At 38.2% G+C, this 14,689-nt stretch overlaps 1 protein-coding gene across 3 annotated transcripts in view; it reads left to right on the top strand.

Annotated features, from left to right (window-relative positions):
- gli2a (GLI family zinc finger 2a) overlaps positions 1-14,689 on the top strand; it is an 82,291-nt gene that overhangs the window by 62,187 nt on the left and 5,415 nt on the right. For all 3 annotated transcript variants that reach the window (XM_057336715.1, XM_057336713.1, XM_057336712.1), the window contains exons 6-11: positions 1,964-2,165; positions 2,266-2,461; positions 3,717-3,827; positions 5,138-5,266; positions 7,681-7,830; positions 14,471-14,635. In XM_057336715.1, coding sequence (XP_057192698.1) covers positions 1,964-2,165; positions 2,266-2,461; positions 3,717-3,827; positions 5,138-5,266; positions 7,681-7,830; positions 14,471-14,635 — 953 coding nt within the window. The remainder of the gene's footprint in view (positions 1-1,963; positions 2,166-2,265; positions 2,462-3,716; positions 3,828-5,137; positions 5,267-7,680; positions 7,831-14,470; positions 14,636-14,689) is intronic.

Here is a 14,689-nt window from a genome sequence, read left to right as displayed (position 1 = left end):
TGTTATAGGATAATGCAATGTAATTCGCTTTGGATAAAAGCGTCTGCCAAATGCGTAAATGTAAATGACTCCCATTGTATGGACACGAAACCATTTGAGACATTTCTGAAAGTATCTTCTTTTTTATAAAAGTGAAACCATTTTCCTTTTCTGGTGAACTATCCTTCTAAAAACATTAGAAGATTAACATAGATAGTTACATTTATATAATGTTGAAAAAATGTTAGTTATACTTTTTTAACATCACAAAGGCTGCCCAATAAAAACATCAGAGCCGATTCCTGATATAATTGGCTCTTTTGTAAACGTGCAGACTGTGATTATAAAGCCATATATACTGTAAGACGAGATCCTCAATTAAAAGCGCCTACCTCCACCCACCATACCCTATGCCATGGGGTCCGCACGCTGCCACCACAGGCGCACTGCACTGCACATCTGTTAAAGCTCTCCCCAGAAACCAGTGCACCCCTAAATTAAAGACGCGGCTTATGAAAACACCATCCCAGAGTGTGTGGGACAGGCCAGGCGCTGCTACCCCCTTGTGTTCTTTTGACTCTGTGGGAAGCAGCCAGCCAAGTTCTGCCACACGCCGCCCTATCAACGTGGCAGCGGTGCAACTTAGACAGGGTCTGTTAATGATTTTACTACAGACATTCTGAACGGAGCACTGTCTGCCTTTTTAAGATTACAATCTGTTGAGATTCATACAGTTTTTTATTTTTATACGAAAATAAAACACATTTCAAGTTTTGGCTTTGATGTTGTTCTTATACACACAGACATCTATAAACACTTTTTTTTGAGCATCACATCCAAACTTACACAAACATATTGGCTCAACCTGTACCGTGTGTTGGGGTGTGGATGTCTGTTGTAATTTTTTGTTTTGTTATATTAGCGTAACAATTTCGCGTTCTTTCAACACCTCATACTTATGCATACCTCTTAGTACCCTCTTAATACAATCATTTTAACCTACTATTTGTGTAGGTGGCTTAGATTAGGGTAAGACGTTTTTACTTTTTTTTATACTTTTTTGCAATGCACATCAAAACAGTTGTCAAAAATGACAGGAACATGTGATTTGAACTGGGAATTGGCAAGGATTCGACAGACCTCTGAAATGTCAGCAGAGGGTTTTTGCGAGGTGTTTGTGTGTGGTTTAATGAACCCATTACATGTTTCCTGTTGCTAGCACCTTTGGTGATGCCCACCCGAAGGGCATAAAAGCCTCCTGCCCGGCTGCTGTTCTCTGTCCTTTTACACCAGGACTAATTCACAGCACCTGTTTGGTACAGAACAGCTGGACATGAGTACATGCACTCGCCTGAAGAAACATTAAGATGTGAAAGAACAGTTCACCCAAAAATGAAATTGCGTCTTCATTTACTCACCCTCAAGTTGTTCCAAATCTGTATACATTTCTTTGTTCTGATGAACACAGAGAAAATCAGAGCAAACAAAAGAAGATATTTTGAAGAATGTAGGAAAGCAAACCGTTCTGGGGCACTTTTGACTACCATTGTCATTTTTCCCATTATGGTAGTGTATGGTGGCCAGGAATTGTTTGGTTACAAACATTCTTCCGAATATCTTTCTCTGTGTTCATCAGAGCAAAGAAGTGTATACAGATTTGGAACAACTTGAGGGTGAGTAAATGATGACTGAGTTTTTATTTTTGGGTGAACTATCCCTTTAAGTCTGACTTCTAAAAGACTTTTATCTCTTTTTAGCATTTTCATTTTTTCATATGATATTATTCAAGATTTCATGCACAAAAACTAAATGAATGCTTATTGCTAATTGCTATTGCTCAGTGTTGCTAAATTATATTTGGTCCAAAGATTGGGCGAAATTGGTATGATTACATGATTATTGATTTACAGTGGGAGAAAATTCAATGTTCTAATATCTTTTTTGTCTATAGGGTTGGATTTAAAAAGTGTCTCTTTCTGTGCAGTGTCCCGTTTCCCTAGTCCCAGACTGACGCCGAGGCTGAGCAGAAAGCGGGCGTTGTCTATCTCTCCGGTCTCGGATGCCAGCATCGACCTGCAGACCATGATCCGCACCTCGCCCAACTCTCTGGTGGCATACATCAATAACTCCCGTTCCAGCTCGGCTGCCAGCAGCTCTTATGGTCACCTCTCCGTAGGAGCAATCAGGTACAAGAAATGCCTGTTCTCTGTTTGGCCATGCTTTGGCTTCATATTGATTTACTGATCTGTGAATAAACTCTAAATGTGATTCCCCCCCACATCTCAGTCCATCCTTCGCTTTTCCACATCCCATCACACCAATAGCGTACCACCAGCTGCTGTCCCAGCATAGGGGTCTGAACGCTTTTGGACACGCACCCCCTCTGCTTCAGCCCACCCCCTCCCTCAGCAGCAGGCAGCAGACGCTGGTGGCAGCTGCCGCCCTGAGCAACAACACTGACACCAACACAGACACCAGCCAGGTGAATTCACCGAGATTTATGATTTCTACATGTGTTATTGTGTTCTAGACTCAAGGTTCCCACGCTTACAGACCTGAAGATATTCATGAATGGACATGGAAAGATACAATGCTGCTTTCAAATCTTATAAAATGTATATTTTTCTTATACTAAACAGTGCAAACAGTTAAATCATTTCAATACCTTTTTAATAGCCTAACATCAAATACAGTTTAAAATGTTTAGAAAAAATAAATGATAAAAACCTAATATGATATAGACACATTTTTTCCCGCCATTAAAGCTGGTATGGCACAAAACAAACAAACAAACTAACAGTGCAATTGTTTAGATCGATTAATTCCAAAGACTGATGCATGATAAACAAGTTCACCCAAAAATAACAATTTCTGTCATTTATTAATTACGTTGTTCAAAATCGGTATATGACTCTTTCTTCTGTGGAACACAAAAGAAGATATTTTGAGAAATGTCACGGTGGTTTTGTGTTCATACAATAGAAAAATATCTTCTTTTGTGTTCTGCAGAAAAAAGAAAGTCATACAGGTGTGAAACAACATGAGAATGAGTAAAGGAAAGAATTTTTATTTTGGGGTAAACATGAATGTAAGACAGGGTTGCTGAGTTTCTGAGCTGAGTTTCTCCGTATTTCGCTACCCACCCCCCCCAAGCCAAGCTTTTGTACAACTATGTAAGCTTCATCAGCCAAAAGTGGCTGTCACTCCAACGTAAACATTGTGGCCATCCAGAATGTAAACTTCCTCTAACCTACAGTCTGTCCTGACACCAGTTTTCAGTCCGCTTCATTTCTCCAATGCGCACACACTTTACCCGCTATTAGAAACACTTCTCCCTCACTTTTAAGAAAACCATGTCTGAGTTATGGAAAACATGGGTCTTTGCCATACTGTAGCGGCTCACGGTTTTCTCTTCCCAGCGTTTCTCCACGGAAAGCCTGTGTGTTCGGAGACTGTCTGTTGAATTATGAATTCATTCGACGATCAAAGTCTGCAGCCGCACTCTGGGTGTAATAATTTCTTCCTTTTCATATTTCCATCTGACAGACGCTCATGGTGCAGTCTAAACAGTTTAGTCTCTGCGGTGAGATGCTTTGTAAAATAAGGCATCTGGAGCTTGCGGTTACTTTGTAGGCGTGAAATCGCCCCTCGTGCCAGCAGCCAAGCTGTCGTCGAGTCTCTGCTGACTCTTTTCTGTTCTCCTTCTCTCTCTCACCCATCGCTGTTTGCTCTTTTAGAACGCTGGCGGAGATTCGGCCGTCAGCAGCACGGTGAATCCTATGATCATCAAGAGGTCAAAGGTCAAAACGGAAGCAGACGGACCCCATCCCATCTCACCTGGTTCTCAGGTTTGTGGAGTTGATTTCACATCAGACTGCTTCCAAATCCTCTATATATGAGGAGGTCTAGATTTCATGGTTGAATTGGGATAAAGTTTTAAAAGACCAGTTATCATTTGCTGTTTTCGTTGCTCATAACAACGTAGCAATTGCTGGTAAGCAGACTTGGTTCTTTTGACTGAATATCACACAAATTGGCATGTGGGAGTTGACATTAGATGTAGCCTTGAAGCATTCCGTTCCCTCGCCACATTAGAGAGGTTTCAGAACGCTTAAGTTTAAAGTTTATTAGAGCTTAAAAGCATTCTGAACATTCCCAGACCTTAAGAGAATTGTGGGTTACAATACTTTGTTGGAAATGAGTAGTAAAAATTAGATTCCCAAATAATTAAACCAAGATTTAGTTTATTTAAAGGCACAGGGATCAGTTATTAAAGAAAATAAATCACAAATGGCATCACTTTAATATCATAATTCTTTTTTACAGCAATAAGATCCTATGAAGTCTTGTTCTTTTTCCCAAAAGACCCAGCTAGGCTCCTCCAACTACTTTGTTTTTCTCATATTTACTTAGATTGGACTCAAAAACCATCAAACCTTATGATAATGTGAACTCAAAAGTTTCTTTACTGCTATGCCGACAATTCCCCTTTATGATTTTTAGAAGAATATGAGACATAATTCAGTCGATTTTATTTGTATAGTTCTTAGAAAAATTGCATTGCATCAGAGCAGCTGTACAAAAAAAACAATTCAAGAAAACAATATAAGTTGAACACACAGAAAAAAGAGAAGATAAACCTTAAAAGTAATATGAAATAGAGAAGGTACACTCTAAAAAGTACAGGTTGTTATTGACCCATGCTGGGTAACTATTGGACAGAATACACTACTTGGTTAAAATTACTCTATGCTGGGTTATTTTTAACCCAATTGCTAGGTTGTTTTTACCCAACCATGAGTGGAAACATCCCAGCAGCTGGGTTGAAATAACCCAACATGTTCTGTCTACTCAGCATGGGTCAAAAACAACCCAGCACTTTTTAGAGTGTAAAGGAAAAAAACAATTGAATACACATTCACGTACACGTATGTACACACATATGCATTGTGTACATTGTACAGCTCCCATGGCACTATTGCAAGTCTTACAGATAAGCTAGAGATACTTATATTTATCAACAGGTACATAACTAAGAATCTGTCAGGTCCAAATGCAACCAAGCAATAAAACATTCACTTCTTTGGTTACATATCCTATATGATAAATGTAATACAGTTAGCAATGCAAGTAAATGCTGATGCTGTTTTCTGTGCAGGATCACATGGAGTTACGGGAGGAACTTGATAAAGATGAATGCAAGCAAGAGCCTGAAGCTATATATGAGACCAACTGTCACTGGGAGGGATGTTCCAAAGAGTACGACACCCAGGACCAGCTAGTTCACGTTAGTCAACTTCCTCTAACCCAGTTACTTTGGTGTTTGAAATGTGTTTGACTTTCCACAACATGAGAGCTCTTAGTGACCTTGGGGCCATCTTTAGATTTTTTTGTTTCAGTTTAGCTTGGAAATGTGTATTCTGGGACTTTATATGTTTATAAAGGATACTTATGTGAATATGCCCCCTTAGATGGAACCTAAATGAATATCTTAAAAGCCTTAAAAGGTATCTTAGAATTCATTTCGGTAGATTCATTTTTAATACCTTAAAACCGTGTCTTGGTATGCAGCTTACTAGGTTTTGGAACAGAGCTATCTTCTTGAAATGATCCCTATCACCGAACCGTAACAAAAACAAATTACAAACAGCTTATTTCTGCTTTTTAATGTAGACACAGCCCAGCACCCAAGTTTTAGACCATCCGTTTTAGAGTTGTAACCGATCCTTTCATGTCAGTGACACATTAAGGGTTAATGAGCATGTTGATACACAGAGTGGTGCAACCAAAGTCTCACTTCACTTACACACGTGTACACACACACACACACACACACACACGCACACACACATATGTATGGCCCCTGACTTTGTACACCCTCTGGCCTTTGACCTTCCCCGGGGCCATGTAGTAAATCTGTCATTATGCCAGCAGTTCTGGAGTGGCCCTTTCCACCTCTGACACCTCGGCCCTTCTGCTGGCTGTTATTAACAATCTGAAAACCGCAATGTGACACATACACCGTGCTTAGAGTCAGACCCGCTGCCCTGACCGGAACACCCTGAGCCAGTCTGGCTCCTCACGAGACTCAATGCTGAGGAATCAACTGGGAGTTAAACTGAAATATATTTTCAAGAATGCATACTAGGTTATGATTAAGGCACCAACAAACAGGATTTTATTTTATCAGCAATTTTATTATTAAATAAACAATTTTGTCCTAATAAAGATTTGTATAAATTTTTAGATTAATTTTTAAAGGGGAATTTACATAAAACGTATTCTTATTTAAAAAAAAACTAAAGGGATAGTTCACCCAAAAATAAAGATTCTGTCATCATTTACTCACCCTCGAGTCGAGTTCCAAATCGGTGTGAATTTCTTTGTTCTGATGAACACAGAGAAAGATATTTGGAAGAATGCTTGTCACCAAACAGATCTTGGACCCCATTGACTACCATAGTAGATTTTTTGAAGAAAGTAGGACAGCAAACTGTTACATTTACAGTTACATCATTTAGCAGACACTTTTATCCAAAGCGACTTACAGAGAGTTCAGTGAGCAATAATGGGGGACTTTTGACTACACTCTCTTAAAAATAAAGGTGCTTAAAAGGTTCTTCACAGCAATGCCATAGAAGAACCATTTTTGGTTCCACAAAGAACCATTTAGTCAAAAGTTCTTCAAAGAACCATCTCTTTCTGACCTTTTTATGATCTGAAGAACTTTTTTCGCCACAAAGAACCTTTCTGTTTCACAAACGGTTAACGGTTTTTATTGAACAATTTAGACAAGAAAGGTTCTTTTATGGCATCGTGAAGCACATTTCATTTTAAGAGTGTGTACCATTGTCATTTTTCCTACAATAGTCAATGGGGTCGAAGAACTGTTTGGTTACAAGCATTCGTCCAAATATCTTTCTTTGTGTTCAATCAAACAAAGAAATGTATACAGATTTGGAACAAATAGAGAGTGAGCAATTCATGACAGAATTCTCATTTTTGGGTGAACTATCCCTTTAAGATGAAGCACAACATAATGGAACAGAACGCAACGGCTTCAAGGTGTTTTTATCTTGACCCACCTTGTAAAAAATGAAATTCTTGTAGAAGGATGTGAAGAAACAATGCATTATGTTTGTCTGCATCATGCTAATAAAAGCACTGGCACTTAAAGTATCTATAAAAGAAAGACATATATCCTCAGAATTTTACCTCACTGGTCAACTATTTGGTAAGTCTGTCATTGTGACACATCCCTATCAAATGAACAGTTGATAGAGATTACAACGCTGTTTGCCATCATTAATTGTATTTCTTAGAAATAGTATAAAATATTTGAAAGCGAATAAGGTGTAATTACTGCCAGGGAACACAGGAAAGAAACTGCGAGAACATGTGGAAACAAAGTGATGTTTAGAGACCAGAGTAACATTGAGGGCTTGGACTTCCTCCCTACACACCCTTTTAGTCTCAAGGCTATAGTCTGCTCTAGCTGGAAACTAAATTACATACCTTGAGAAACAAAGTAATGGCATGGTGTTCGGTTTTATTTCTTGTGATCCGTCCCTGTAGGACTTCATCCGTGGTTATGCAAGGTGCATTTAGAAGAAAGCTGGCGTCGCTGCTACTCTTATTATTTCAGCAATGTATACTTCAAAAATGAAGGTTAAATTTGTTTTTGCTTCTTGCTAATTGCAGCATATCAACAATGACCACATCCACGGAGAGAAGAAAGAGTTTGTCTGTCGCTGGAACGAGTGCTCGCGAGAACAGAAGCCTTTCAAGGCCCAGTACATGCTTGTGGTACACATGCGACGTCACACCGGGGAGAAGCCTCATAAATGCACGGTAAGCGGCGCACCACTAACATTAGACTTTCATTTTTTTCTTACATTATATGTATGTGTTATCTTAACCTGCTGTATTTAAAGGAGTACAGTAGGTAGTCAACCAGAATGCTCTCTACCGCCGCGTTGAGTTAAAAAACATTTACATGTGAAACTAGTTCGCCAAATTTCCGCCAGGAGGCGCAAAGGGAGAGTTCGCGCCTTCAGTACTTAACCACATGTACTGTGAAACAGTGAAATTCAATGTGATAAATTCATTATTACATGACAGGAGGCAACACTTTCTTTATTAAAACAAGATTAAAACAAGAGTTATAGGAATTGAGCCAAATACAGGACATAGTAAAGTAATCATTAAATCATTAGAACAAACGTGTTATGATCACAGAGGTTCATATAAGGATATTTTTTTTCTGTGAGTCTAAAGCGACTGCATATGCCTGATAGTTATAAGAACACACTATTATAATAAAAAAAATAACCAAGCACTTTCTTTTTTTTATGTCCTTATACGAGCAAACTGTTGAACCGTTTGATTGTTTTTGAAAAGTTCCATAACCACAGTTTAATACGTCCCTATTCGCGGGTAAGCTTTTATAATAAATGTATCTTTATTTAAGGTTAATCTCATTTCCACCACAGCGCAAACGCAATGAAGCTCAATATTACATTTTATAATAACATTAAACAGTCTTCATTTAACATATCACCAAGTAAAACAAAACAGTAAACATTTTGAACGCACAACAACGCGTTTAAAGCCAATGCAGGCAGAACCTTTAATGTAATATTTCAAGTTTTTATAAAAATGTTTTAAGCTCATTTACAAAGATTACCATGAGCGATCATTTTACACTAAAATATGCTACTTGTGCGTCAGTGAAAACCATATACAGATCACATTGATCACGCAGGAGTGGGCTGTTTGCACCAACTACGTCTTCTAAGCCGGTGTGGACCGATTGACGGTTCAAGGCTCGCTCGGAGCGGGTGTACGTCCTGTGACAAGAAGCTAAACCAGAAATGAATGATGCAAAGCGACAACAGTAGCCTACACACTGATACGTGAGGGCGAATGTGACATAATATCACTATTTTTATAATTATAAATGAACGCGGACCGGAGAAAGTAAACTGCACAAGGACAAAATGTAACATAAACGATTATTATTAATGAGCGAGAACAGAGGCCCGTGTGAAGACGTGAACGAAAAAACATCATATTTGCCAAAATTTGCAGTTTATAGACCGTTTCATCGTTATTAAATAAAAGTGTGACGAAATAGTGTATTGACCTGCGTTTAAATGACAAGCATTGAAATGTTTTAATTCTCTCCATGTCAGTAGGCTACAGGCTTTTAAAAACAGATTCCACTTCTCAGTTGACGGAGGATGAGGACTGGGAGAGGTGTGAATGTCTTGCTTTTTGAAAGAGCAGAGTTTAGAATTAATGTCTTACCTGCAGGGTGACAAATAAACGTAAGACTCCGTAACACTGATAAGAAACTTAACTCCAAACATAAACGAAACATCTTTGCAAAATATGCTTTTTATAATCATAATGCTCCTAATTTACGTAACATATTCAATTATTTTAATATTACATTTTCTCATATTAAAACACTGTAATGACCTCTCATTTAAATGACAAACAATTCCATGTTTTCATATCATCTTTATCAATACGGCACTTTATAAAGTAATTAAGGTAAAAATCCCTGTTTACATTTCAATCTATTTTTAAATATGCAACTTCTCAATAGACACCTCTTTTGAGTTTTGGCTGAAGTGTTATAGGGTGATTTCTTCCTGCATTAGGAGGTGGGGGTTGATGGAGGTTGTGTGAGCAATAACAAAGAGCTGAATATTAAAAGGCATTTAAAGTGCAGGGTTCAGATAACTGGAAAGTATACCCTGGCAACATTCATTTCTAAAATCACTGGCAAAATCACACTTACACAACATATTTCCGATCATTAATTAAACCTGATATCAATTATAGCATACATTGTTTCCTAATCTTAAACTGCGCTAGAAATCCCCTTTTAAATGCTGCTTCATGTGAATTGCGAGAGCGCCGTCTCACATTGAGCCTTGCAAGGCATTCAAGAACCGAATTATATCGGCACGTAGCAGTTTTAAAATGTATTCCAAATAAGATGTTTAACTTGTCAGAAGTTGAGCTACAAAACAAATGGACCATTTCTGATATTTTGGCTGACGATGCGAAAAATATTGACAAAGAAAGAAACTGCAAGTCGCAAGTTTCTTGCCTCGCACTGCTCTGACCTTATTTTGATTGGTTGATTTAATATTATGATCAGTTTTAACTTTCTAATGGTCAAAAGGTAGTTTCTGAAATGAATGATAAGAAGCATGAGGCGTCAAGAAAGAAAGAAAGAAAGAAAGAAAGAAAGAAAGAAAGAAAGAAAGAAAGAAAGAAAGAAAGAAAGAAAGAAAGAAAGAAAGAAAGAAAGAAAGAAAGAAAGAAAGAAAGAAAGAAAGAAAGAAAGAAAGAAAGAATGTTTCTTCAACAGGGCTCTAGACTAACTTTTTGCACTGGTTGCACTGGTGCGCCTAACTTTTTTTCTTAGGTGCACCAGCACAAAAGTTAGGTGCACCCAAATTTTCGACCGCATCGCATTTAACACCGCAGTTTTACAAGTTCACTTTTTTTTTTAAATCGCTGTCCATATAGGCAATATTGACTTGTAAATGATTAACTAACAATCTGGTCAACATAAAGTTCTTTATTTGAAGCACAATTCTACAAGAAAGCAGGGCTCTAGACTAACACTTGAGAGAGGTGGCACTGGTGCTACCAAGTTATTCAGTTGGTGGCACCAGCCCTTAATTTGATAGCACCAGAGTCATGGGGTGAGGTAAGAAAAAAGAATCACTAAAACTTCATTAAAATGTTTTTAATACATTAATAAATCAATTAGAAATTAATACAAATCATTGTTTATGATTGAATTATTTTTATTGTATATGTAAACTCTCTTTCAACACTTTACCATATTTAAAGCACATCTTTCTTAAAGCTACTTTCTTCCTTTATTTGTTGTGAATGACTCCTATAAGAGAACACAATTCCTTTAATATCAGTGAGTGTTTTTGGGCCCGTCCGTTGTTGTTTGATGAACATTATAAACAGAGATCTGTATTATGCTGCTGGCCCTTTAAGAGCTCGCGCAATATACTGGAACACGTGTTTTGTTTCCCAACTGTTTGGTCACGAAACAAACTGAATACCTTTGCAAGGTTTCTTGTTAATATGCGAATTTTTAGGTTATTTTGTGTTAATATGTCCGTTTCATAGTAAGAAGGCGTGTAAGAGAACTCCGTTTAGTATTTTGTGCTCTGACTCTCTGGGCGCGCGCATATCTCAAACAACCCGCGAGACCGGAAGGCTTTTAGTGATTATTCTTCATGACAGCTGCATTGATACACGTTTGGCTTCTATCAATAGCGACTCACAAATAAATAGTATTTAGCGTGATGTATACCGTTTTGCATGCTTTGCAGTATTGTTAGAGATCTTTATACAATAGTTCAGTGCTTAAAGTTTAAACACGTGTTTCCTGCATTAGCTTCACATGCATACAATACTAGCAACACATTTCGTTATCTTTGCTGTTTTGTACCTTAGCAGGGGAAATTCTTGTATTCTGCATATTTATTTAAGTTGCAAGATTGAGCGCTTCACTCGTCTGCTCTTTCGGTCCTTCGCTTCTTACCCGTAACCCGCGAATTACGTCTTTGGGGGCGGGGCACTGATAGATAAGCGAATGGTTGAAGGAGGGGAGACGAAAATGAGTGACTGAATGCGCAGCTTGCGCAATATAACATTTCTGCGCATTAAATTTATAATACGCAAAAATTATATATTGATCAGTTTGACAGTCGCACCGGTGCGACCATTAAGACAAACTTTTCGCACTGGCAGGAAAATTTGTAGCAAAATGAGACCATTTAGTTGCAGTCTAGCGTGTCAGAGAATTGGTTATGATTTTCGGACGGATAAGGCCTTAACTTAACATTCTTAACGAAAAAGTTGTCAATCGTTCTTTTCATCTTCTCTCATCAACCGCGGCTACATCCACTCTGTTTATATGACGGGTCTATAGGCTTCTCACCTCTCTGTCCGACTGCAGCACAGCATTTTCAAACGTACACACATGTACAGGAATATCTGGACCACGGCCAATCAGAGGGGGGTCCGCCCTTCACTATCTCTGATTGGTTTAGACCACGATATGGGCCTAATGTGTCTGTTGTTGAACCACAGGGAGACTTTCGCAGAGACTTTTTTCCCTCGAACGGCTGGTCGCACCGGTGCGACCTCAGATTTTTTTTAGTCGCACCATTGAGAAATTAGGTCGCATGTGCGACCAAATTGGTCGCACTCTAGAGCCCTGTTCAATGTTTATGTAACCCGCGGTTCCGGTGGCTATCCAAAGATCTCATCACGTCCCGTTTAATTTCACAACATGCTTTCATTTGGTAAACTGGATTTCATTTTTAATGTTTTGATATGTTTTGACAGACCACGCTTTCTGTACAATACAAGTCGTGAACGGGGCTTGTCTCTGAAGGCGCACTTGCTGCGGCTGCCACATTTAAAATACTTTAAAAAGCCTGACATTACGAAAAGCCTACTGCAGAGACATTTCTTGATTTATGACAACATATCCCCAATGTATGTGAATGTAGCCTACCAATATGTATGCGTGAATGTTTATAACTTAATCCTTGGTTAACATCGGAGAAACCCAGCTGTGTTTGCAGTGGTATTTATTCCATATGGGGAATATATGCTGATAATCCAACGATATTATAGAGCACATTCGGTTTTAAAGGAAATAAAGCTAAATCATGTTAGAGTTGGGCATTGGTTGAATGCATATAGCAAATTTAAAATGTAAAATGAAATTATGTATTTATGACTAGTATTAAATATAATTATTAGTGCGTGTGGATTTAAGTTCTTGTAACTTTGATATTGTCTTTTACGCCTAAACGTCTTAACTCTTGCCCGTCTGCTGAGTGAGACAATGAGTTTGACGCATCAACTCGCACTGAGTGAAGATCTGTGAATAGACTGCCACTCAGCGGTAAACAAGAGTCAACACACATTAAAGAAGTACCGCCGCGGAGACGGCGACGGCGGAAGGCTCATTCTGGTTGAGTACCTACTGTAGTTCACCTTCAAAATGAACATCTGTCATCATTTACTCACCCTGTTGTCATTTCTAACCTGTATGAATTTCTTTCTTCTGCAGAACACAAAAGAAGATATTTTGAAAAATGTTGGTAACAGCACAGCCCCCCCCATTCACTTCTATTGTAACCAATGCAAGTGAATGGGGGGCTGTCAACAACGTTCTTGAAAATATCTTCTTTTGTGTTCTGCGGAAGAAAGAAAGTCATACAGGTTTGAAATGACAAGAGGGTGAGTAAATGATGACAGAATTTTCATTTTGAAGGTGAACTTCTCCTTTAAAGACACATTAAAAAAGAAAACATTACAAGTGTGGATATATGGTAGAAGATATTTTCTGTAACCAAATACTCTAGCATTAGATCATTTTATAGCCAACAGACATGGACTACTAGCCACAAATCCCCAGTTCTGATTTCATGAGGTCTTAAAAACACACGTGTTTGCTGACAGGAATACACGCATCTAATTTTGGCCCTACCCGAAGTGGAACAAGCTGTAGTCCTGCAGGAATAAGTTTGTTTCCTAATTTAACAAAACACCTGATTCTAAACAGGGTATATTTTTGAACTAAGCCGTTCATTTTACTAAAACATCATGAGGTAGAAAAACACGAGTGTCTGCTGGTTTGGGTTTGCAACTTCAAAGTCTATTTTGGTGGCTTGAAGTCATATTAAAATGTGGAACTTAAGTAAAATACGTGACAGAATGGAGGCATATTTGATGTCTGAGGAGAGAATAGCATCAAGTGTCTCTTAAAGTGATAGTTCACCCAAAAATGAAAATTCTCTCATCATTTATTCACCCTCTTGTCATTTCAACCTGTATGAAAGATATTTTGAAGAATGTTGGTCACCGAACAACAACGGTACCCATGCACTTCTATTGTATGGACACAACACCAATGCAATGGATACCATCATCGGCCAATGTTGTTTGGTTAACAATTCTTCGAAATATCTTCTTTTGTGTTCTGCACAAGAGGGTGAGAAAATGATGACAAAATTTTCCTATCCCTTTAAAGTCGGGAGTTCCAGACGCATTACCTTTATATACATCTAAAAGAGGTGTCATATTATTATATTTATATCATAACTTACTGTAACACAATAGTTTTTTTAAGAAATATATATATTTAAGATATATTGTATATAGTGTACTGTAGTGTGTTCATACTTGTGTTTTGCATTACACTGACAATTCTGATTTTTTTTGCTAAAAATGTGCAAAAAACTAATACATCTTAAGCAGATTTTTTAAATAAATAAATGTTTTCTTCCATTTCACTTTGACATATGACCTGGACATGTTCCTGACAGGTTTCGTGTTACTCACCCATAAAGTTGAATTTGAAGTTCAGATTAATGAACGCTGATGTACAGTAATTGCTCACGTCTCTCCCACTTTCTCTCCGTAGTTTGAAGGTTGCTCAAAGGCTTACTCCCGACTGGAAAACCTCAAAACTCATTTGAGGTCCCACACAGGGGAAAAACCTTACGTGTGCGACCACGAGGGATGCAACAAAGCGTTTTCCAATGCCTCAGACCGGGCCAAGCACCAGAACCGAACGCATTCAAATGAGGTTTGAACTTTGAACATGCATTTCATTATGTGCGTTTTTTCCATCCCATCTCAT

This window comes from Triplophysa rosa, linkage group LG6, assembly GCF_024868665.1.
Source record: "Triplophysa rosa linkage group LG6, Trosa_1v2, whole genome shotgun sequence".
NCBI classification, from domain to species: Eukaryota; Metazoa; Chordata; class Actinopteri; order Cypriniformes; family Nemacheilidae; genus Triplophysa; species Triplophysa rosa.
Note: the sequence above shows the minus strand (reverse complement) of the source record. Positions and strands in the feature narration are given on the sequence as shown.